The 23,688-nt window shown below is 41.8% G+C and overlaps 1 protein-coding gene across 1 annotated transcript; it reads left to right on the forward strand.

The window, feature by feature from the left end:
* Nucleotides 1–14,331: 14,331 nt before the first annotated feature.
* LOC137282427 (uncharacterized) lies at nt 14,332–21,978 on the forward strand. The gene is made up of 4 exons (XM_067814177.1): nt 14,332–14,851; nt 15,662–15,805; nt 17,391–18,932; nt 20,854–21,978. The coding sequence occupies exons 1-4, from the start codon at nt 14,674–14,676 to the stop codon at nt 20,967–20,969; spliced, it is 1,980 nt and encodes a 659-aa protein (XP_067670278.1). The 5' UTR covers nt 14,332–14,673; the 3' UTR covers nt 20,970–21,978.
* The last annotated feature ends 1,710 nt before the right edge of the window (nt 21,979–23,688 follow it).

The raw sequence follows: 23,688 nt of genomic DNA on the forward strand, positions 1-23,688 counted from the left end.
AACTGATTTTGGTCGCGCCTTAACGGCCAACGAGACATTGGTTCTCAATACTCATAGAAGAATTGGGACAGCCAGCTCTACAATTACCAGATTGGAAGAATCATCTCGTCCATCCACACACCAAACAGGTGCACGGCAATCCATCTGCCATCCGGCTTTACGTATGGACTGTATTAAAGCCTGTTTAAAACATAGAGGCTACTCTACAAGGGCAGCGAAAGCAGTCACCTAAACTACTGAAATCCACTCGTACTTTATATGATTGAAACGGTTTGAGACATACGCTAGAAAGAAAGGCTACCCATCCTCAAAGAGCGGATTATCTATGTCATTTAAGAGGTCTAAAAGGTTCTACATTATTGCGCTCCTTCAAGACGGAAGACCAACAACGCAGATTTTGAACCCCAGCTTGGGATTTAAACATCGTACTCCACCATCTCACAAGTGATGTGTACGGGCCGCTAGACCGGACTTCATTAAAACTGCTTGCTCAGAAGACGCTGTTTCTGCTTGCCTTGACTACAGCGGTACGAATGTCAGAAATTCATGTTCTAGACTTCAGTCACTCGAGATTTGATTCAAGTCGTCAAGAGACGGTACCTCTTGGTCTAAGATGGGATCTTATTGCGAAGAATCAACTGCCAGGTCAGCTGGATAGAGAATTCCACATACCGGCATTATCCTCAGTCCTAGGGCTTCATGATAGTCAAGACCTATCATTATGCACAGTCAGAGTACTGAAGATATATCTCACACGTACCAAGTCTAGAAGACAACGTTTGAAGCGCCTATTTACACCTATATCTACTGAGATACCTACGGAAGTATCCCACAAACACTATCTCAGTGATGATCAGAGCTGTTTTACTGTGGGCCTATAAAGCAGCACAACTGGAACCTCCACGAGCCTCCAACCCACATGCAGTCAGAGCCTTGGCCTCTACACTGGCTCTGCATGGGAATTGCTCGCTATTAACTATAATGGTGGCCTGCTTCTGGAGATCAAACACGGTGTTTGCCAATCATTATCTACGTGACAGCCATGCAAGACGTCACTGGCATTCATCAGTTTGGGCCTAACTAACGGTTCCTCAAAGACGCTGAGTTTACTCACACATTTATGACGTGACCTGTGGAGATCAAGACGCTGTGCGGAGTATAATGGTTGAGAGTCCATGTACATGTCTGGAAAAGTCTAGAGTGAGTGATTATGACCCTGTACTCGTAATGAAGATAATTGTACATGAAGAAGGATCGCAACTAGTCTTGATCATGATACCTTGACATTCGGTTGCATTAGATACTAGCAGGACGCTAGTTTATCTAGATATCATCACCTTCCAGTCAATGAAGCCTTCTTCAGAAGACAAGTTCGACTGGATGTGATCCCCCCGGAAAATTACAGATGAATATTGGAAGAACAGGACCGAATATCACCGCTACAGGTTCAGGTAAGGGGGGAATATCGGACGTATTTGGCAGTCAGCAGAATCCAGCGCGGCCTGACCCACCGGCTTTTCCGTCGGATTCTGTAAGCGATTAAGCATGAGTGTACTTAACGTCCACTTCTTTTAGAAGGGAATTTCAAGGGATTCCAGGTGTTCCACTACCTTCGCGGGGAGGAGGAGATAAGTAATTAAGCATGAGTCAGGATAAGTGTAAAATATCAATTTTATTCAGAAAATTACATTTTGTTTTTCACGACCCGACATATTTGTTTTGCATTTAGATCTATAGGGATCGTCGAATAACCGAATGATTAAAGCGTTCGCTCATGACTCTCCAAACAGCCCTAGTTCGATTTCCCATATGGGTACGATGTGTGAAGCCTATGTTTGTTGTTGCTCACCGTGATATAGCTGGAATATAGCTAAAAGCGGTGTAAAAACTACACTCATGTCTTAACATATGTGGGAAGTATAAATGATGTAGAATACTATTTACCTTTAGAAGTAGAACCGTCGCTTACGCAAGCAACTGTGGTTTTCAAACAATCGTTTGAAGAAATCATAAAATGCCTCCTTGTTTACCATGACGTCTACTGTAAAGTTATAACTTTAGTTTCAGGTTTGAGCATTTTTCTCGTGGATGTATATATTTTGCCTTAATACACATAGTAAGTGCCAGTGATGTAAAATATGTTTACCTTTACTGTCAGGAGCGGGGACACCATCGTCCCGGAGGGATCCTGAAGTTCCCCAGAGGCAGAACGACTGCCAAGGAGACATTCCATGGACACAAGTAACCCAAGGACGACTGCCAAGGAGACATTCCATGGACACAAGTAACCCAAGGACGACTGCCAAGGAGACATTCCATGGGCACAAGTAACCCAAGGACGACTGCCAAGGAGACATTCCATGGACACAAGTAACCCAAGGACGACTGCCACGGATGTGGATGTTTGACTGTTCGTACATTGTGACAATGCGTGTCTACTACTGTAAATCCTCCAGTACAACAGGTAGTGTTGCATACGTTGGGGGAAGACGGTTCCAGCGTTTTTTTATTTTATCAAAAACGTTTTTCATGTCTTGATTTACGTGTCGAGTTTCAGTTACCTTTGACCTTGTTCAAATCTAAAATTTAAAATTTAGACACAGAATATGCGGCGGCAATGTTGGAGAATTTGCTAATGTTCCATGTTGGGAATGATGACATTAAAAAACGTAATCCGGTCCATTTGTAGTTTTTTTCCATCTGTTTTTTGTTTGTTTGTTTGTTTGCTTTTGAAAGTTGTTAACTCAAGAAGAACTGTTTTTGTACATGGAAATCGGATGTGCTCGACTTTATCGCCGTGTAGGAGCGCTTGTTTATGCCATACACTGTCATACACTACAAATAACTGCCAACACAGCAACACATCCCACTTTTGTTGCAATATTGTAACCATTTAATAATCAAGTTTTTATACAGGGCGGTATATTGTCTTTACAGAATATAGAAATTGTGCATCCAAGCCTTCATCCTTATTCTACCCAACTTCTAGAATGCGGGTGAAGACTCGGTTAACAAAGTGTTAGGTTCGCTAAATACTAAACTACTCGGAAACATATTACCTACAGAAGACTGGAAAGTGATTTGAGTCATTTCGTGTACCAATACTGAAGAGACACGTGAAGGTCCGGTGTAGAATATACCTTCAGCAACCCATGCTTGCCATAAACTTTGCTCGTCGTAAGATGTGACTAAAGGGATAGGGTCATCAGGCTTGCTGACTTGGTTGTCATCGGTTCCCAATTGCGCAGATCGATGCTCATGTTGTTGATCACTGGATTGTCTGGTCCAGACTCGATTATTTGCAGAATGCCTCATTATAGCTGGCGTAAAACTAAACCCATTCACTAACTCACTCTTTCAAAGGTTCACCGTTAGCAAGCTTAAAACTGGGAGTAGGCATAAAGTTTTAATCCTGGCTATTATAGTTGTCATTAGACTTTAAACTCGTAAACATTCCTGGTCAAGCGTCTCGCTATTATTAGAATTGGTAGCAGTTAACACAAAATCGGTATTGAACACAACTGTGATGTGTTCTCTTTCATTACGATGATTCCCGATCGGTCCCGTGACCCTCGTGGTTATACGCGGTTCCTTGGGCGATTAACAAATTCGTCTCCATTATGACGTCCAAATCAACTGACAGCAACTTTGCGTATCCTACTGTGACGTTATGTTTGCAAGTAAATGAAGTCGCAAATAGATACACACTGCAAGCTACACATCCATTGTAACTGTGCATTGTCTGCTCTTTGCCAATCTTTCTTTCACATAAAGTTCACAAATGAGCGGCTCCAGATGCTACCATGGGAACCAGCTGAAACGACCAGCTGATGACACTTCACTGCTGCACCCGTACTCGATGTAAAAGAGTGCAGACAGTAAAACCCTTTGGTTTACTTTTTTGCTTACAATGTCGATAACAGTGTCACTAACACCCGGAAATTGGTCAACACATGATGTTTATCTCCTAATTCAAAGCTCATCCAGGGATAGCCTTGTGGGGCAAACGTTCGCTCGTTACGCCAAAGACCGGGGTTCGATTCCCCACATGAGTACACTGACTGAAGCCCATTTCTGGTGTCATCAGCCATGATACAGCTGGAATGTAGCTAAAGGCGGCGTAACACACAACTCACTCACTATGACACCTACAGTGTACTACTGCATTCTTCTTTACCACAGGACCCGTGAATACCCGGCTTACAATTGATCTTCACTAACCAGTGCTTGTCGAAAGAGGCGTATGGTATGGTATGATTGTCATCACAGCTCAAGTCCGTAGATCGATGCTCATGCTGTTGATCAGATCGCCGCCATGTAACTGGAATATTACTGACTGCAGTGTAAAACGTAACTCGCCCACTCACGTCTACACGTCAGCAGTAAACTGCGTGAATCCCTGGTTAACTCATTTATCAAATGATTGGTTGGTTTCAAACGTAACTCGCCCACTCACTTCTACACCGCAGATGTAAACTGCGTGAACCCGTGGTAAAGTCATTTATCGAACGATGGGTTGGTTCCTGGGCTGATTAAGGTCAACGGATAAAAGCAGCAACCACTGGGGTGATATGCAGATCGAGATGCAAATATGAAAGGTCAAGAAGAGCCGCGTTTGAGTGTTTACAAGAACAAATGGCGTCGCCCTTGTCATTGGATCGAATCAGATTGTAACCACCGGGAACATATAGAAACTACTGGTGCACATTGTCAAAACAAAAGTGTGTGAGGTACTGAAATGCTCACACACAGACACAAGGCAAACGTTTTCCTCATGTGTGCTTGTCCACATCAGTGGGACTATAATCTGTTTTTCCCAATTTAAAATTTACTTGAAATGCATCCCATCTGTTACATTGTTTGTTTTGTGCACGTTGGTTAATGCTAAAGAAGTGGGACGCTCAAGCAGGTATCAATAAATTACAATGTAATTATACCAATCATCGGTTAGCTACCTTTCTCTTCCCGCAGTGGCTACTTGTCATATCTTCCTACGTAACCTCTGTGGGAAGAGAAGGCGGTTAGACCTACTCAGTCCGGATTTGAAGAGATCATCAGGTGACGATGTCAGACTGGCCAAACAAGGCATACACATGAATATTAACTGAAAGGTGATTCTCCCCCCATTTTGCATCCCTCGAGATAAAAGAATCACCGTTGAAAGCCATATATGTTTTACAGATAGATGTATTTAAGTTTGGAAGTAAAAAATAGTATCTAAGATATCCTTAAAGGGGGTTAAACTATTTTAAAATTCTTGTCGTCTGAAGAGGTGGCGAAAGTCCCGAAATATTAAAAGAAAATTTCGACTTAACAGATTTTAAATGTAGTATTTTTTGCCATTCTGGCAAAATTTGACGAATTGCCAGCGACTGAAGGATTACATAAATCTAAGTTATCTAAATCACTTAAGGGTCCGTGGGTCCGTGGGTCCGTGCAGGTCGCAAAAGTACCGCATAAAATATAAAATCCTACTTCTTGTTTACAAAAGTAAACATGATCTAGCTCCTCAGTACCTACGTGATCTGTTCCACCGTGATCTGTTCAATCGTGATCTGTTCAACCGTTACACTGCTGTATGCACTCTACGATCAAATGACAACTATGTTTTGACAGTTCCTGTGTCTAGGACAAAACCATACGGTGAGACGACCGGCCCTCATCTCTGGAACAGTCAGCCCTCTTACCTCAGAACAACCAAATTTAGCTTCTTTTAAATCAGATCTACAGACTTGTCTCTTTGCTGAAGCATTTGAACTCTGTGCGATATGACTACCATCTTAGAGCCAAGCGTCTTTGAGCGGTTTAAGGATACTGGCGCAAGTATGTATGTATGTGCCTGCGTGCGTGTATGTGTGCATGCATACTGCAAGTCACCCATTGTCTCTGGTATGGTGATCTGCCTTCTATAGCCCACTTATATAGTGTACTAGTGATTATTGTGATACCCTATGGCAGCATGCTGGCTGTAATCTCGAATGGCCTTTACTAAACTAAACAGAGCTAATATTTGTTCGAAACTACAGAATGACTTGCAAAATTGGACTTATCTCCCTTGACCATGCAATCACACGACGGGGCACACCAGCTATCATATGATATCATAGGGCACTCGGGTTGAGAGCTGTGATACTCAAGTAATTTTTCTGTATTTCAACGGAGGGTCTTTACGTTCTAAATTTATTGATTTTAACATTTACATATAAACTGTTTCTTCTCGTCACGATCTGGTTGAAATATTGCCAGTGTCGTTATATACCACGGCGCACTTCGTAACGTGATAGGGCAGGCAACACAAACCGTCTCCTAGACAAAGGTTGGAGTAGTCTCCCTTTGGCGAAGGGCCGTAACTCTAGATACCTGACAGATGGGTGCTCGTTTCTAAGAAACTAATGATGCTAACGTATTTCATGTTGTCTAACAATCTATTTAACGTAAAGAGTCATGAGATTCGATCTGCAGACTTGGGATTATTTTACCTTACCAACTGATCAAGTGATGATTGATCATAAGATGATTATTCATCTTTGGATAAAAGTTCATGCATTCATACATTCGAATCGCAAGGTAAAAATATGAGGATTTATTTAAACTAACTTTATTTGATATACTTTTTTTTGTTAGAAGTGAAATTCATCGGTACGTTTTCACTGCAAACAGAGAGTAAGTTATTATCAAGTAATATGCACTTAGTCTACCTCAGTCCCTGGTAACAGCAAATAGTAATGAACACATTTTATGAAATCAATACAAAAAATCGCAAGTGAAAAAATGTCATTGAAGGCATTATGTGTCATGACCTTGAGAAACAAACTTTAACATTTCCACTGAAATGAAATGTGTTATCTGTGAGCATGACGTTTGAATTATCAATTCATAGTTCTAGGTCGCAATAGTTGCGAGAACAATGTAGACACTGTTATCTGAATAAACTATGTTGACCTACACTTGAGTGGATCATTTCTTCATAATTATGCCGTTAGAAACGCAAATACTCACGTTGATAGTGTTGATTGGTTACTAAAAAATCCCGTTTTCTGTTTTCAAAGGAAGGATATGTTTGTTTCAGAAGACATTTACTCTCGACAAGCGTATCCTTGGTCACTCAGAGATTTCAGTGATGAACCACGGGTTGTGAAGCTGACCTTCAATGATTGATTGAAGTAAAATGGACCACGTTAGGGCGCCAAAACTGTTTGAGCCCGTATAATCATTACCACTTACTGTACTCGATGAAAAGTCATATCCTTCGTAATAGTTTCTAACGTCATAAAACATGCATGTAATTGTTCAACCATAGTGTATTTTCAGTAGTTGGGATGTGCAACTAGTGATGTTCAGTTAGAACATTCGGCAACATTCGAACGACTTCTGGCACCGATCTGAATACTCTGTTCGGAGGCGGTGGGGTAGCCTAGTGGTTAGAGCGTTCGCTTGTCACTCTGGTGACCCGGGTTCGATTCCCCACATGAGTACTATATCTTAAGTTCATTTCTGGCGTCGTCCGCTGTGTTATTGCTGGAATATTGCTAAAAGCGGAGTAAAAATGAAGTCAGTCACTTTCACCTGCATATGTAATGGTAGGGAACTGTTTACATATACGTTTTCAGCCATTTCACAGGCATGATGTTTGAACGAAAAATGAGAGAGAACAGGATTGTGACTTACGCTCTTGCGTTACAAACGATGACAAGCTATACTGTGAATCCCTTTCAAGCGAATGAGTGAGAGCATGCTGTAATTTTGTTTGTTGTTATTTTGCTTGTTGTTGCTGTTTAACGCTACACGCTGCAATATTCCAGCTGCATGTCCAGTCTTGAAATAATCTAGTTTGTGCCAGGCAAACCACTGATCAACATCATGAGCATCGATCTACGAAATTGGGATACCTGTGTTAACCAAGGCAATGAAGATCAATTCTCGCACAGATTTTCACGGTCGTATGTGAATGAGATAGAAACTGAGCGATATTGAGCATTGTTTGAACATTATGAGAGAAGTGTGTCTGAAAAGGAAAAATAAAGCTATCAACAAAAATTACATGATGTCTAGTGACGAGTGAAGAATCATAGCATTGTACTCAGTGACGAAAGTCTAAACACCACGATCGTCAACATCCCCATCGCATACCATTTCTCAACACCATCAATCATCCAGACAGGTGGCGGCAGCCGGAATCTATGTCAGAACACCACTTCGATGTGCGATGTAGACAAATATAACACGCGTGATACCCACTAGTCACTATCTCCACGCGTAGTGCTATATCCTGGATGAAGGAGTTAAGGCATGTGCCAAGATTAGGGTCAACGTTATGATGAAAACAGATGGACTAGTGTGTATACACGCCATGGGTTTTCTTCTGAAGGACGAGCTGCAATTGTTGACAGCAAAGTACTAAAGTCAGAGTGCACGTAATTAAAACTGCATTACAAATTGTTCACACCATCAACACAGAACTAAAGTCAGAGTGCAAGTAATTAAAACTGCATTACAAATTGTTGACACCATCAACATAGAACTAAAGTCAGAGTACGTGTGATTCCTGACGAACACCATGGCACCATAAACAGTAAATTATATTCAGGCTACTTGTAATTACAGAAGGATGGAGATTTAACGCATACGTGTTTTTGGCCTGTTCATTCAAAAATGAAAGATCACTGATCATTATCAGGGCATATGACGTTTACAATGCAGTGAAATCGTGCTTTTTCTTAATCGCACTTTCCGAGCGCGTCAATGTTGTTAATATTTTGTGAAACACGTCAGACCACAGCGCGTACATGTGGAGTTACCTCCGAGCGTGTCAATGTACGACTGTTCGATGACTGAAATTGGTCTAACGCCAATTGAATCAATATAACGGTTACGGATTGCAGCATTTCACCTCAATATGTGAGCAAACCCCGACGTGATGCAGGTTCCTCTTATGAAAGTGTTTTCAAATCCCGAGTCGCGGCACGATGCTGGCATTGCTTTGTATTAACATCACAGAACTGCAGCGGAGTGAGAAGCCAACAGACTGACGCAGGTGGTCTCCTGTAGAAGGAAGACCATCCTCAGAGTGATATGAATCGTCAGCCTGACTAGTTAAACATCTGGCACTCCAAGAAGGACGAGATGAACAACCCAGCGAGATGACAAACACCTGCACAACCGGTACTCACAGTGACGTCATCAGCATCAAAAGGCACACAATTCTACGACGACAGCGTTATGTGGGCATCCGGGCTTGTCTCATCATCTGGGTCGCCTACTTTGGGCTTGGAACGAGAGGTGATAGCAAAGTTCCATTCAGATGTTGTGTTTCGGCAACAGGTTCACAATGTTAAACTTGCATGTCATCGTCAAAACACTTCTCAAAATAGTTATGACTGTGTCGACGTGTTTTGGAAAAATATCTCAAAACGCCAGGGGGGAACTTTCTGCTTATTCGTCTATATACTATGCTGATGGAAACAAATAAAGGGATGCATGAATGTACAAGTGTTCCCTTCTTCATTCACAGAAGGTCCTCCACAGTGCAATAATACCTTGTGAAGAAACCTTGAAAAGAATAAAAGAATTCTTGTACTGCCATGAGTTTCCTTATTCGTTTCCATGGGTACAGTGTTAGAAATAGATTCAAACTGTCTCTATCCAGTGGGGCTAAAGGTCCCAGAAAGGTCATTAGCCCTTCAAACACCTTACTGGCCCGAATAATTCATGATCATTTACAGACAATTAAACAGCACGTTTGAAAATAGTTAGAGCCTTCATTGATTGTTTCAGCCTATTAACTCTGAAACTCTGGCATTGATGGGACACACTCTAAGAATATCCATAGATTTTCAAACAAGAAGACAAAGTCATCAACATCCCCAGCAATGGCAAAATACGCTTCATCAATATGTCTGTCAGTTATGATTATGTCAAACGTTTTGGCGTGTATATGGCAAAGTGGAAGGAGAAGTTTCGCAGAAAGGAGCACTACCACCAGTTTCAGCTTAATCAAAACTCGTTGCCATGGTATCGCAAAATATATTTTACTCAGAATTCCAAAACTTCCGAAAGGTACCAGTTCACCAGTAGATGTACGACATTGGCGAGGAAATGGTTTATAGATCTGATCCAGAAAGGATCACTACCACACATTGGAGTCAAAGTCAAACTGTTGCCATGGAAACGCCAAAAATGTTTAATTCACAGCAGCTGTCACAGTCAGAATCTTGAGGTGTTTGGGACTCACCATCCTCTGCTTCATATGCATGTAAATCTGTCTGCTCATCATCTCTGACTTCCTCGGATTTCTGGGGCCGGAGAATTTTCCTCAGCCTCAGTTTTGCTTTCAACCAGTGGCGAATAATAGGGGTCATACTCTAGCACTACAGAACTAACCAGTGACGTTACTGCTGACGAATAAGATAGCTATTGGTAATAACATGCATCCGACTATCTGTTTATGTTGTCGCCAAAATTAGGAAGTCAGGATTTAGGAAACATACTCAGCACCTGCATATTATCACTAGCCAGACGGGCCAGCGTCAGTAACTTTTGACAGGCCCGAGCAAGGGTCAAATAGCATTTTGCTAGCGGATAGGCAGTTGTTTCGAACACCGCGTGAGTATGTTATTCCAAATAGTCAACACATATTTTAATAAACATCCTTCTGAAAAAGTGGTTTGGGAAAGTGAAGGAATGTATTGAATGTAAGCAGACACAGATTATCACCATTACATGTTACATGGTGTCCTTGAAGACGTCGGCTGGTTCATGCTTACATACACTGTCCACGAAGTGTGTACAACCTTAGGAATATCAACACAGATAGGGTGATGCAGCAAGTACGAGAAAGAGGTTATCTAGACAGAGTGATATATCAGATCAAATGACCGTCATGCATCTCAAAACAATAAACACGTGTTAAAGTACGTGACAAGAAGTTGTAAATACGTTTCACAAATGTTAGTTCATGTTACCTGCATGGTTAAAAAAATGTTTCAAATATTCAGGACAATGACTTGTTGACTGAGTCTGACTGATGCATACTGATGCAGATTGATTCTGACTTAGTCTGACTTAGCTTGCCTGAGTCAGACTGAGACTGGTTGATACTGACTGAGTCGCACTGAATCTGACTGATTCTGACTGGGTTCTACTGAGCTTGGTAGCTGAGTCTGAGTGATTCTTACTTTGATTTAATGCGGCCAGTTATACAACATTCAAATCACATACAGCATGATGGACATCATTACCCCGGTGCCTAGAGGGCGCTGGGAGGTTAATATGACATATCCCACCGGGTACCCATTTTCGTAGTCAGTGAGTGAACAGAGGTCATTTTGAACAAAGACAATGAACTATGCCAAAAGTGTATATACATAATTTCAATACGCAGGGGCGTCGAAGTGATTGTTTACATATAACACAAATTTAAATGGTAGATTTCGTTTCAAGAAGATTTCACAATTTTGTAAGCATTCTAAATTTGGCGAAGACATTACCAAAATATTCTTTTGATAAAACTTTCCGAAGTTGAGACTAAATGAGTCATGTGTGACATGTTTCGTTGTGGGCAGGACACACGTCCTAGAAACTGAGGAGTCAAGCCTCCAAACACGGCTAAACTTCAAGTACCTTGTGACCTGGGCCTCATTTCACAACCTACTAAGGTGATCGTAAGTCACTAAGGAAGCTTTAGTTTATTGTAAAGAACGGGTGTGTGGTTAACATAAGTAAAAGTCGCTTCATGAAGGAAGTCCCTGTGCCCTATTGCACAAGGCCACACACCGCCACACTATACATCGATATTAGCTCATCCGTATGAGTTTGTGGTTAAAGTTAAACTAGAATTAAACACGAAAGAGTTAAATTGGATGCTATAACTGGGGCACAGGTAATATGTAACATACATAAAACGGGCCTTGTTGGTGTATGTTTGATTATCTGATTCTCTGCTTTATCTCTTTTCAGTGTTATGTCAGATGTCTACCTCATGCCTCAATATACTAACAAGAGATAACTGAACAAACATACACAGGTTGCTAGGAAAATCGAACCTTCAATATACACTTGCAACAGTATGAGTATGCCACAGATCATAAAGACATAAAGACACTATTAAAATGAATCATTTCGAAAATGTACAAAAAAAATCTCGTGCATAAAAGAATGAATTGTTGACATTGAACAATGACATAAATTGTTAATAAAAACTTAAAGGAATGTTAATGACTATAAATTATCTAAATGGGAGATGCAGGTGAGTTCTGGCTTATGGAACCTGAAGGATATTTCGCAGCGTCCACACAATGTATTCAGTTAATTGCCATATACAGCAAAGCTATACATTTTACGTCAAGCATATAGTACATATTTGGGTTCAAGTCTTTACGTCACTTGATTGAATTATAGCTGCTCCTTCTTCGCAAGTGCTTTGAATGTTAAATTATATTGTTTTATGCCGTAATTATCATGCTTGGTTTGTTTGATATGTTATATCCGCACTTGGCACAATCCCCACACATGGCAGCGATCTGTAAATACTCGAGTCTGGACCAGACATTTCAGTGGTCAACAGCATGAACATCGTTTTACTCATGAAAAATCAAATTCAGACAAGAAAAAAAAACAGTATATAATTGTTTGGAGCACTTAAAACAGAATATCCAAACAGTGTGTCTGCAGTAAATGCCTCTGCGAAATTCGTCGTTGAAATTTCATAAAAAAAACCAGTTTTATGTTACTACAACATTTTCATTTATGGAAGAACCGCTGAAAATGCGTGAGGTGAAAGATCTATGAATGGCCAGCAGTGTTCCATTCCTCAAACTTTACTACAATGTTTTGCGCAGAACATCTGAAAACATAGATGCGGCTTAGTTTTGTCGGATAGATAAGTGACTGTTCATCCTTTAATTTTCGTGTTAATTTTGTGAAAATTCTTCTGGCAAGGCACTAACTCCAAGACCCCAGCGCGTATATGTGGAGTTACCCCCAAGAGTGTCAATGTTGTTAATTTTGTGAAACACGTCGGACCCCAGCGCGTATATGTGAGTTACCCCCAAGAGTGTCAATGTTGTTAATTTTGTGAAACACGTCGGACCCCAGCGCGTATATGTGGAGTTACCTCCATGCGTGTCAATGTTGTCAATTTTGTGAAACACGTCAGACCATAGCGCATATACGTGGAGTTACATCGGAGCATGCTAATGTACGACTGATCGATGACTGATGTTGGTTTTTACGCCAGTTGAATAAGTATGCCGGCATTTCACCTCAATATGTGAGCAAAGCACGGCGTGATGCAGGTTCCACATTTGAAAGTGTTTTCAAATCCCGAGCCGAGGCACGATGCTGACACACCAAGTGCCGCCCATTGCTTTGGATAATGGTCCCAAGCCTTTACTCATAAGAGGTATGATTTTCATCATGGTTGAATGTGTCTAATGTTTACCCTAGGTATTTTTAGCAGGGCGCAGTGTCCTGCCCTTTTTGTTTTACACCCTGCCCTTTTTATTTTGCACCCTGCATTTTTTCTATGGTACCCTGTCCTTTTTCTATGGCACCTTTTCCTTCGGACAGAGTCATTGCAAAATGCATGTCCAGGAAAAATAGAAGAATATGAAACTAAGCTCTTACAATGTGTCTTCTTCAAAAGATTTCTATACAAAGAAAACAGTATTTAATAGCACCACTTGGTTGTTTTAGTAGTTTTATTTTATTTTATGTTGAAGCTGAAATGACTGTGCACTTTGTGCCTTGAAGACGTCTGTGCATTACTGATAAGTTGATAAATGGAAATCTGTCACTGCATGTCACTTTCGAAGAGTGTTACCCCTTTTGAAACTCTGTCACCCTGCCCTTGGGGAAACACTAGCGTAAAGACCACATTGGCCGGAATATCATTTGAGAACGCTGCAAGTTTTCCAGAGCCTAATTATGACAGTAAGAGATCACATTTGCGCAAGGTGGGTCAATCTGCAGGTCGACGATGGTATTTATGGGGATGGGGTACGAAAAAGTAGCCCTAAGTTCTTCAGTCGTTATAACATATGACGTAATTATTGAGAATAAACAGGTCCGCCTCTACTAGTCAAGTCATGAAAACAATTGCAATCTTTCGAGCATTCAAAAAATCCCCAGCCTAATTAGGTAAAGATGCAAACATATTATTAGCAATGGACACATACGTGCAGGGATTATAGAAGGATAATCTCCCAATGTCCACGAATAGCGTCTAAATACGTGTACCCCAAAAGTTGACACATTTTGCAAGAGTTAGCCAATCGGAGTTATTTAGTCACTTCTTGGCCTGACTATATAACACTGATAAGTCTGTTAAACACTGGGCCCTTGTCTGCATCCTTCTGTCCTTGATACTGTGAGAGAAATGTCAACGAACAGTTGGTTGGTCAGAATCTGAGTAGAGTGGGCTGCAGTGTCCCCTTGACAACACGTCTTCATATCTTCGTCTTCCTTGAAGACTGCACACTACAAGGATTGTGTGTAGTACTCTACCTTGCAGGTCCAAATTTGGTGAACACTCCTTGATGGATTCTCATTCTCCAGTTGGGCTGTTTACAGGAATGCTTCCAACCTATCAGCTGATAGTGACAACCCCATGTGACATTCAGATGTCATTGTCATCCATTATAAATAGCCGGCCTACGGACAGTTGGTCTCACAGTTATGGCGGGTGTACATGATATTGTCGTTCTGCTCGCCAATTCTTGGATTCGGCTTTTCATCAGCGGGCTCAAATTCACATCCGGGATCTTCTATGTCGCCCTGTTGCAAGAATTCCAGTTAGCATCTGGCGTGACTTCATGGATCACAACCTTGCAATATTTCGTTAATGCACTAACATGTATGTTCATTAATGATGAAATTCCCTATTTTTGCTTATAGCATGTGTTTACGTGTTGTTTTTCTTTCAGTGAATAATTGACTTGATTTTGCATGTGTTTCTGACTGGAGGTAAGCCACGGGTGGATGGCATAGGTTTATGGCATTGTGCAAACACCCGCCTCTATCTTTATTTGATCAGATAACATTCTTCTGACTTGGCACTATGGACTCCAATTTCTGTAATTATGGAATGGATTTTATCGCTTCTCTTCGAGCACTGGCCCATCCGATGTTCTCAAATTACTAAAATAAAACTGTTTCAACTTGAATATTGTTCTTCTCACTGAAGTGTGATGTTATTTACGTCTGTTGTACTCGGCAAACAGGAATTACTCTTACTTTTGAAAGATAGTTTCATAAAGACACATCATATTTTAAAATATCCTTTCACTGTACCGTGGGTAGTCCTAATACATGTTTTCTTTTTTTATAAACTGAGTAAGAATAATGAAAATGTTCATCGTAAATGACTGACATGTATTTCATGACAACGGACATGCGTTGTTTAATTTCTTTTAACAGTCTGAAATTAAAAAACTCCATAATATCTTTTTCACATTCTTTGCGCAATATAAAGAGATTTCAGCTTCACATGATTTCAGTGACATCATATCCTAAGATTGCGTTACACATTAAGGCGTCGTATATTGTAACTATTTGAGAACTGTCTTTGGTAAAGGTATGATAGGAATACCTGCGTTGATACAGTTGATGCCCCTGTACTATGTGTTGTGTAATTACAAATTGTATGACCTTTGTTACCTACTAGGTGCTGTTGGGGGGATCCTCGTCAGGCGCTTTGGGAGCAGAGTGACCACCATGGCGGGTGGAAGCATCATGTTTCTTGGGATGCTGACTAGCGGCTTCGCTACTCAAATCTCACATGTATTCATAACATTTGGAGTCGTGTCAGGTAGGTTAACATGTTTTACAATATATCTAATTCTCATTACAGGAACGTGGAAAAGTGAAAAATTGAAACGCGCCCTATTCAATGTTTAGTTTTGAACATTAATATATACCTCATATTAGCACGTTTTCCACATATATTATGCGTGGAAGTAAAACGAACTATGTTGTGATTATGGAAACACGTTTGAGGTCAACGGTATATATACATTTCTGCGGATCAGACTCGTGCCTTTAAATACTTCAGGTTTAACCGCTTTTAGCAATATTCCAGCAACATCACGGCGTGGACACCAGAAATGGGCTTCCACATTGGACCCGTGTGGGGAATCGAACCCTGGTCTTAGGTGAGACGAGCGAACGCTCTAACCATTAGGCTGCCCCATCGTATCCCCCCTGAAGATTAGAACTAAAAACATCTTCAAAGGCCTTTTTAATATGACGCATCAAAATACAGCACAGTACTTGTCTACATCCTTAGTTCGTTCAAAACGTAAAGAAACACGTATTTCCGACAGTAAACATTGCTGTAGAAAGTAGCAATAGTGTTTTCATAGAACAACACTGACTCACACCAGTGAATATTTGAAAGCCTATTCTCATTCTCTGATGTTCCTCTTTAAGATAATAGTATACGCTGAGAATCATGGCATCAGTTCTTAAACAGGTGAACGGTAACTTTTTTGAGTGGCATGTTTAGACGTTGGTGAATAAGATAAGGGAAAACCGTTTGGATGAACGACTTCTTCATTAGGATAATGCAACGCTTTGATGCTTGCTTAGCATCATCCGAATAGAGAAGTTGTCCGTCCATGAAACGTGTTCTTAGCAGGTAAACGGTAGATATAATTCATATTAACACATTTTCCGCATTTTCGGCTGAAAGTATTATACATGTAAGTGGAAATACATCGAACTTTGTATTATGGGAAACACGCTGGGGGATGATCCGGTTATAATGAGATAGAGAATATATATCTGATGTTTATTTGTCCATTTATCGTAAGGGATGACCAACGGGATTGGGTGGTCAGTCTAGCTGGCGTCGTTGACACTAGTTATCGTATACCAATTGCGTAGATCGATGCTCATGCCGTTGATCACAGAATTGTTTTGTCCAGACTTGAATATTTACAGAGCGCTGCCATACAGCTGTAATATTGTCGTATCGTGTGCCGTCTAAAACAACCACCGCTACCAATAAATAAATAAATAAATAAATAAATAAATAAATAAAGTAACGTAACGTAACGTAACGTAACGTAACTATTGAGAAAATGGCTGTGGGGTGGGAACCCCTGCACCCCCCATTTTGGATCCACTGACTACAGGTCACAGTTTTTTCCAGTCTAATGTAATAAGTATGCTGTTTGTAGTGCTCTCTTCAGAATTTAATCACTGAAATATTGACTATAAACACACAATGTTAGCAAAGGATTATCATACTCTATATCACCATAGTTTCTTCAGACAAATGTTTCATCACAAATGCAAGAAGGTCTAAACCGTATTAAATGCCACCGTTCATGTTCCACCTTGATCCCAGTTCGGCATTGGCAGAGACATAACTATACCGCTTCGTCTTTCAGGTATCGGATCAGGCCTCACTTACATCGGATCTTTCGAAGCTCTGAAGGTCAGCTTTACTAAACACAGGAACCTGGCGTTCGGATTTGGCGGTTTCATCAGTAGTATGGGTATAGTGGTCTATCCTCCGCTGTTGCAGTACCTCATTGACACACTGTACTGGCGAGGCATGTTTCAAGTGATGGCAGCTCTCTACCTCAACATCGTTGTCACAGCATACCTGTTTCCGGGTCGAGAGGAAGCGTCCCCGGAAGATGACGTGGACGTTATTAGCGACATTCTGACCGACATCATCGTCACCGAGAGATTTGTGGAATACGAGCCAGGTGATGAGCTCAGAGTGTATGAAGTTGACGTCGGGGTTCAGGACGACTTCAGTGATGTGGCTTCGCAGACAAGTAAGCAGGATGCCCAGTCCATTAAGCAGGATGCCCATATAGAGAGTCAGGCCATTGAACAAGGAGCCCTGTCTGTAGCCGTTTCTCTTGAGAAGGTACCTGAAAATACCAATGATGATAAGACACCCGAGTCTGAAAAGAGTCCACTTAACGATAACGCACCCAAGAGTACAGGTGAAGATAACAAACTTGAAATGACTGCAGATGAAGATAGCACACCTGGAAAAAGCACAGATGAAGATAACACACCTGGACAAAACAAAGATGAAGATAACACATCTGGAAAAAGCACAGGCGAAGATAACACACCTGGAAAACACACACATGAAGATAACACACCTGAAAAAAGTTCAGGTGAAGATAACACACCTGAAAAAAGCACAGGTGAAGATAACACAACTGAAAACTATACACATATAACGTTTGACAGTGAGAACGATGTGAGGACGTACGACACAATTGAGATCATCAAAACCAAGTTGAAGCCGGACGCTGATGATGTTGGCATATACAACGCAGCATTTGAAGACATCGATGACCAAAATAGTGTCATTGCTGCCTCAAACAGGACATTTAGAAAAATCGGCGAAGATAAGGCACGGAGAAGGAGCAGTGTGATGGAAATAGAGGTCATCAAACATCCCTCTTCCAGAAAGAAGAAGTGGTACAAACGGTTGCATGGATCTCTAGAGAATAGCAAAGGCTACTACATGTTTGTATTCAGCGGTATTATATCACTGTTCGGAGGAAGCATCCTAACAGGCCACCTCTCGGCCTATATCCTTGACTACTACCACACTGATAGCTTCGCAGCCTCTATGTCCTACACAGCCTTTGGTGTATCAGCTGCCATTGGGAAACTGATCCATGGTTTTCTGGCTACCAACAACAGAGTCAACCCAGCTTTTCTATACGTCGGTTTTGGGGTCTTGGCCGGGTTGATGACGTTCGTATTTCTCTTTGACGTTTCCCTCTTTGTGTTGTACGGTTATGTAGTGTTGTTCAGTATATGCTATGCAAGTAGAGGAGGCGCAGTGTTACCAGCCATGATGATCCGGCTAGCAGGAGAGGACAACTTCGCCCTGGCCCTTGGTGTCTATAGCCTTGTCACTGCATTTGGCTATCTTGTTGGAGCGCCTACAGCGGGTATGTAGAGCCTCATACATATTTCATGTAGGTACCCCAACCATGTGAATTGTCCACTGTTTAAATCTTCACATGATCTCAAATTATTTCATGACGTGTACTGGTTTTCACAGACCCTTTCATGTAATTTTGAAAGCATATTTTCGCCAAACTGAATCTTCGTTGGAACATGTTCTTGTACTATGGTTCTACTGTTGACGTTTCATATTTAGTGAGTTATCTTGTAGTCGCGTATTCTCAGCAGTATTCTCATGATGAATTAAGACTGAAACGGTCCTAGATATTAGTGTCTGTTTTAGATATTAGTGTCTGATGGGTTATCACTCCTCTCCAAGTTGTGTCAGTGTATATATTCCACAATCAACACACAGTAAAAAGTTAAAAGTTTTCTTAAACATACTTACAAAGTGAATAACCCCACTCACGCCAGTGATTCGCTACCTGTTCTCAAAATCAAAACCGATCTTGTCCAACTTCCTTTGCCTGTCTGCGCCATCATGGCTACTATCAAAGAGGTGAATGTTTACGCAGGGCACAGATGAGTGTTCTTTAGAACAAACCAAACAAGCAAAAAAAACCCCAAAACACGGGAACATTTGTCCACGTGGAACTGTATGAAGCGTGTGTAAAATATGCCTTCTACCTTTGATGTGTGCATGCGATTCAGACTTTTACGGGAAGATTTTATCAGCCAATGCTGCCAACTGACATTTTAGGGATTAGAAGTGTGAGTGCATAAACTGGGCTTTTCAAATGCGGGGACACCAGAAATGGGTTTTACTCATTATAAACTTGCAGGGAATCGAAACCCGCTCTAACTGCGAAAAGTCTTAACCTACTGATTATCCACCTATTCTTAACAGGAAACTGTACACACATAAGTTGCTGTTTCAGCAATTCCTTCAGTCCTGACCTACTTAAGATGTGCTAGTCAGGACAATGTTACTGAGATTAAAACAATCTGTTTGGCTTATGGACTGTTGTCTTTAGTCACGGTAAGGTTGGTATTACCCTACCGGGACAAAAGACAATATTGTCAACATACGTGGATATCTTAAAGAAACGAAGAGCTATTACGCCGTTACTGCATTTAAAGTAGCCATGTGTTTTGACAATATTTGTATTAGGTTTTCATTAACGGCATTCATTAGGGACCTTTCATTGATCACGGCTAGGGGTGATGATTATTCTAAGTGGGGTCACCCGTTTACTTCTTTGCGATGGGGGTCAACAAGTTTGTGCACACGTGGTAGTGGTGGGCAACTGGGGGAGGGGGTCGTTGATTGTATACATGACATGATGGGGTGAGAGTGTCAGGTCACTTACTTTGTACACACGTGGTGGTGGGCAACTGGGGGAGGGGGTCGTTGATTGTATACATGACATGATGGGGTGGGGTGTCAGGTTACTTACTTTGTACACACGTGGTGGTGGGCAACTGGGGGAGGGGGTCGTTGATTGTATACATGACATGATGGGGTGGGGTGTCAGGTCACTTACTTTGTACACACGTGGTGGTGGGCAACTGGGGGAGGGGGTCGTTGATTGTATACATGACATGATGGGATGAGGGTGTCAGGTCACTTACTTTGTGCATACATTTAAGAGGGTGTCGAGGCGATGGGGTAGGATAGTGGTTAAGGCGTTGGCTTGCCACGCCAAAGATCCTGGTTCGAGTCTCCACATGGGTACAATTTGTGAAGCCCAATTTTGGTGTCCCTCGCCGTGATGTTGCTGGAATATTGATAAAAGCGGCGAAAAACCATATTCACTCATTCACTCACTCACTCACAAACTATGGGGTGTCATTTACATCGTACATGCTTCTCCATAAAACATCGTCATCTTGAACGGTCCCTTATCCTAATATTCTGTGGATATAATCTGTGCATACTGTTTATTGTATACCCCTCCACTTCAGGCTGGATTTTCGACGCCACCCATTCCTACAAGTGGCCCTTCGTTATGTCGGCCATATCCTTGACGTTATCATCCGTGATGCTGCTTGTTCCTTGTGGCTGGAGGACAAAGTCCTGAACCCTGAACCTTTGTGTCAACACTTTGCCCACGTGTCCTCCACCGCACGTGTTCTACCACAGAGGTCAAGGTATGGCATGTGGCATTGAAAGTGTTCTACAGGAGACTTGTTTCACGACGCCCCCTAAAGCCTGCTCCAAGCATGTCTGAGTATTTGTGCTGGTGGAACACAAGCTGAATGTCATGGAAGAACCGAGAGTGCTGAGAATTACGTTATAAACTCTAGTTGGTGTTGAGACATTTAATGAGGCTGATGCAATGTGGCAGTATGTTATTTTTATTCGGGTTTTACGGGATTCAAACATACCCACGCCACCCTCGCACCCTGTTTCATCAGGGATCACAGGCTCATTAAGTTAAGCGATCTTCGCGATGATACACTCTCCCGTGATTCATAGTCTGTCCTTAATCTACATTGCCGTTCTCGTTTATGATTTATTTCTGCGGGTACGTGTATGTTCAAAATTTTATTGTGTCTAAGGTCGCGTTCAAAATTACTTCGTTAGCATAGTTGTTGGTAGGTTTGTTGTTTAAGTTTCCTCGCCACAATATTCCCGCTATATTGTGGCGGTCTGTAAATATTCGATTGTGGCCAGACAATCCAGTGATCAACAACATGAGCATCGATCTCCGCAACTGGGATACGATGACGTGTGTGAACCAAGCTATTGCCAACATGTAGTAGTTAGTACCTGAATTCAATTTTAAGGAGATACCATTCCTTTTAACATTGACACATTACTCATAGTGGGGATCCTTGTCTCATAATTTTAAGTTAAGTGCCAGAGTTACAAGTAAAATGTTTCGTCTTTTGGTAAGACGCGGCCACGGGATCGAACCCCAGGCCACCTCAGTCTCAGTTTCCTGTTGTCATCACTGACGAAAGACCCCAAAGCAAGAGATTCGGGGTACAGTGTTACCAGAAAGCACCTAGTGTGTGCTTTCGTGTTTTCGCGTTTTGCTCGAAAGGACACGTTTTATACAATAAAGTGCTACATGTTTATATCAACAAGGTCATTGATGTTTGTTTGTTGTCTGACGCCCAAGAATGTTCATTGAGGACGCCTGTAAGTGATCTAGTCTGAACCCAGTGATTGATAGTGTGAGCATCAAGCCATACTGTCAGGTTGCGAGGACATCCGGTTAACCAACACAGGTACCCGGCCACCATTAAGAAAGTGAGTTAGTGAGTTTAGTTTTATACCGCTTTTAGCAGTATTCCAGCAATATCACGAATGAGGACACCAGAAATGAGCTTTACATATTGTGCTCAATCGAACACGGGTCTACGGCATAACGAGCGAATGTCATAGCCACAAGACTACCCCACCGATCCAACACGTCACCTTGTACGTTGCTGGTGCAGTTACCCGTAAGGATCCGGGTTAGAATTGGTCGTCAGCAACCCATGCTTGTCGGGTGGTCAGGTTCGCTGACTTGGTTGACTCATATCATCGTACCCCAAATGTGTAGACGGATGTTCATGACGTTGATCACTGGATTGTTTGGTCCAGACTCGATTATTTACAGACGGCCGCCATATCCCTAGAATATGGCTGAAGATGGCGTAAAACTAAACTCCCTAACTGGTTTCGAATCATGCTGATGGACTAAAAATCCTCTCGCTTGATTACGATCGTTTATGTTCAGACTTACACAGATGCATGTGGGTGTCACCAATAACCTGAGTATATATGACTTAGGTCGTGTCAGGCGTTAATACTGTATTATGCTTTGACATAATGGGAGAATGTTCAGTGTGTATTCAAGCAGAGTTATTCACGCAGTGGTCTTGGCGAGTTACGTGGTTTTGGCTTCCTACTCGCAGACCACAGGGATAAACTGGTTTCTGAACAGCACCTTAAAGATGATTCTCTCTCTATCGGCGGATTGTTGTTGTAGCTATATAATCCGATAAGAGTGCGTTTTGGATGAGTGAGTGTTTTGCTGGGAACAACCCACTATATCAACAAGTGTTCAGTGTTGTCACAACTTCTAGTGTACAGTACACATCGTTGCACAGTTAATGAACCCACGAATCCGTTGGTATATGACCAGATGGTGGCCACATGAATACGTGCAAACACCTAGCTGCAGGTAGACCAACATGCAGTAAACTTTGGCAAAGTGCTGTGACAGTGTCCCAATCCATCCAGCTGTGAATGGGTACCTCGTAAGGATGCAAAAGCCCCAAAACCCAGTGCGACTAGTGGCTGCAAGGGTTGTATACTCCCCGGGGAGTTGATATTGTTACAACATCCAAACATCGAGGGGACAGTACTAGTACCTTGAGCATGTACTAGTTGCGTGGATATATGCGCTTTATAGATATCCCATCCTAATCCTAACCCTAATCCTAATCCAACAAGGCTCCCCCACTGCTACTGATATACAATACAGAATCCCAGCCCTCTCAAGTCGTTTGCACCCTTACAAATCACTCGGCAGCTGGGTAGCCAAGTGGTTAAGCTATTACTCGTGACGTCAAAGACCCGTGTTCGATTCCTCAATGTGTTCAATGTGTAAAACCCATTTCTTGTGTCCTAAACTGAAATATTGCAGAATTAAATGAATTAAACAAACACTCGCTCAGCGTTAACCTAGATACAAATTAAACATAAACATTTTCTCATGCTGTGGATATGCTCTCTTGCTCTGTGAGGGTATACAAACCCTTGCGCATAATTAGGTCGGGTGTGACTGAACCACCAGCTTTAGG

Source organism: Haliotis asinina, chromosome 4 (genome assembly GCF_037392515.1).
Source record: "Haliotis asinina isolate JCU_RB_2024 chromosome 4, JCU_Hal_asi_v2, whole genome shotgun sequence".
Lineage (NCBI taxonomy): Eukaryota > Metazoa > Mollusca > Gastropoda > Lepetellida > Haliotidae > Haliotis > Haliotis asinina.

Excerpts from the sequence above, each read along its gene's own strand:
- LOC137282427 (XM_067814177.1), top strand. The coding sequence starts at position 14,674 with ATGGCGGGTGTACATGATATTGTCGTTCTGCTCGCCAATTCTTGGATT. Across the intron at positions 14,852-15,661 it reads TTTCGTTAATGCACTAACAT|GTGCTGTTGGGGGGATCCTC; the intron begins GTATGTTCATTA and ends GTTACCTACTAG. Across the intron at positions 18,933-20,853 it reads TGTTGGAGCGCCTACAGCGG|GCTGGATTTTCGACGCCACC; the intron begins GTATGTAGAGCC and ends CCTCCACTTCAG.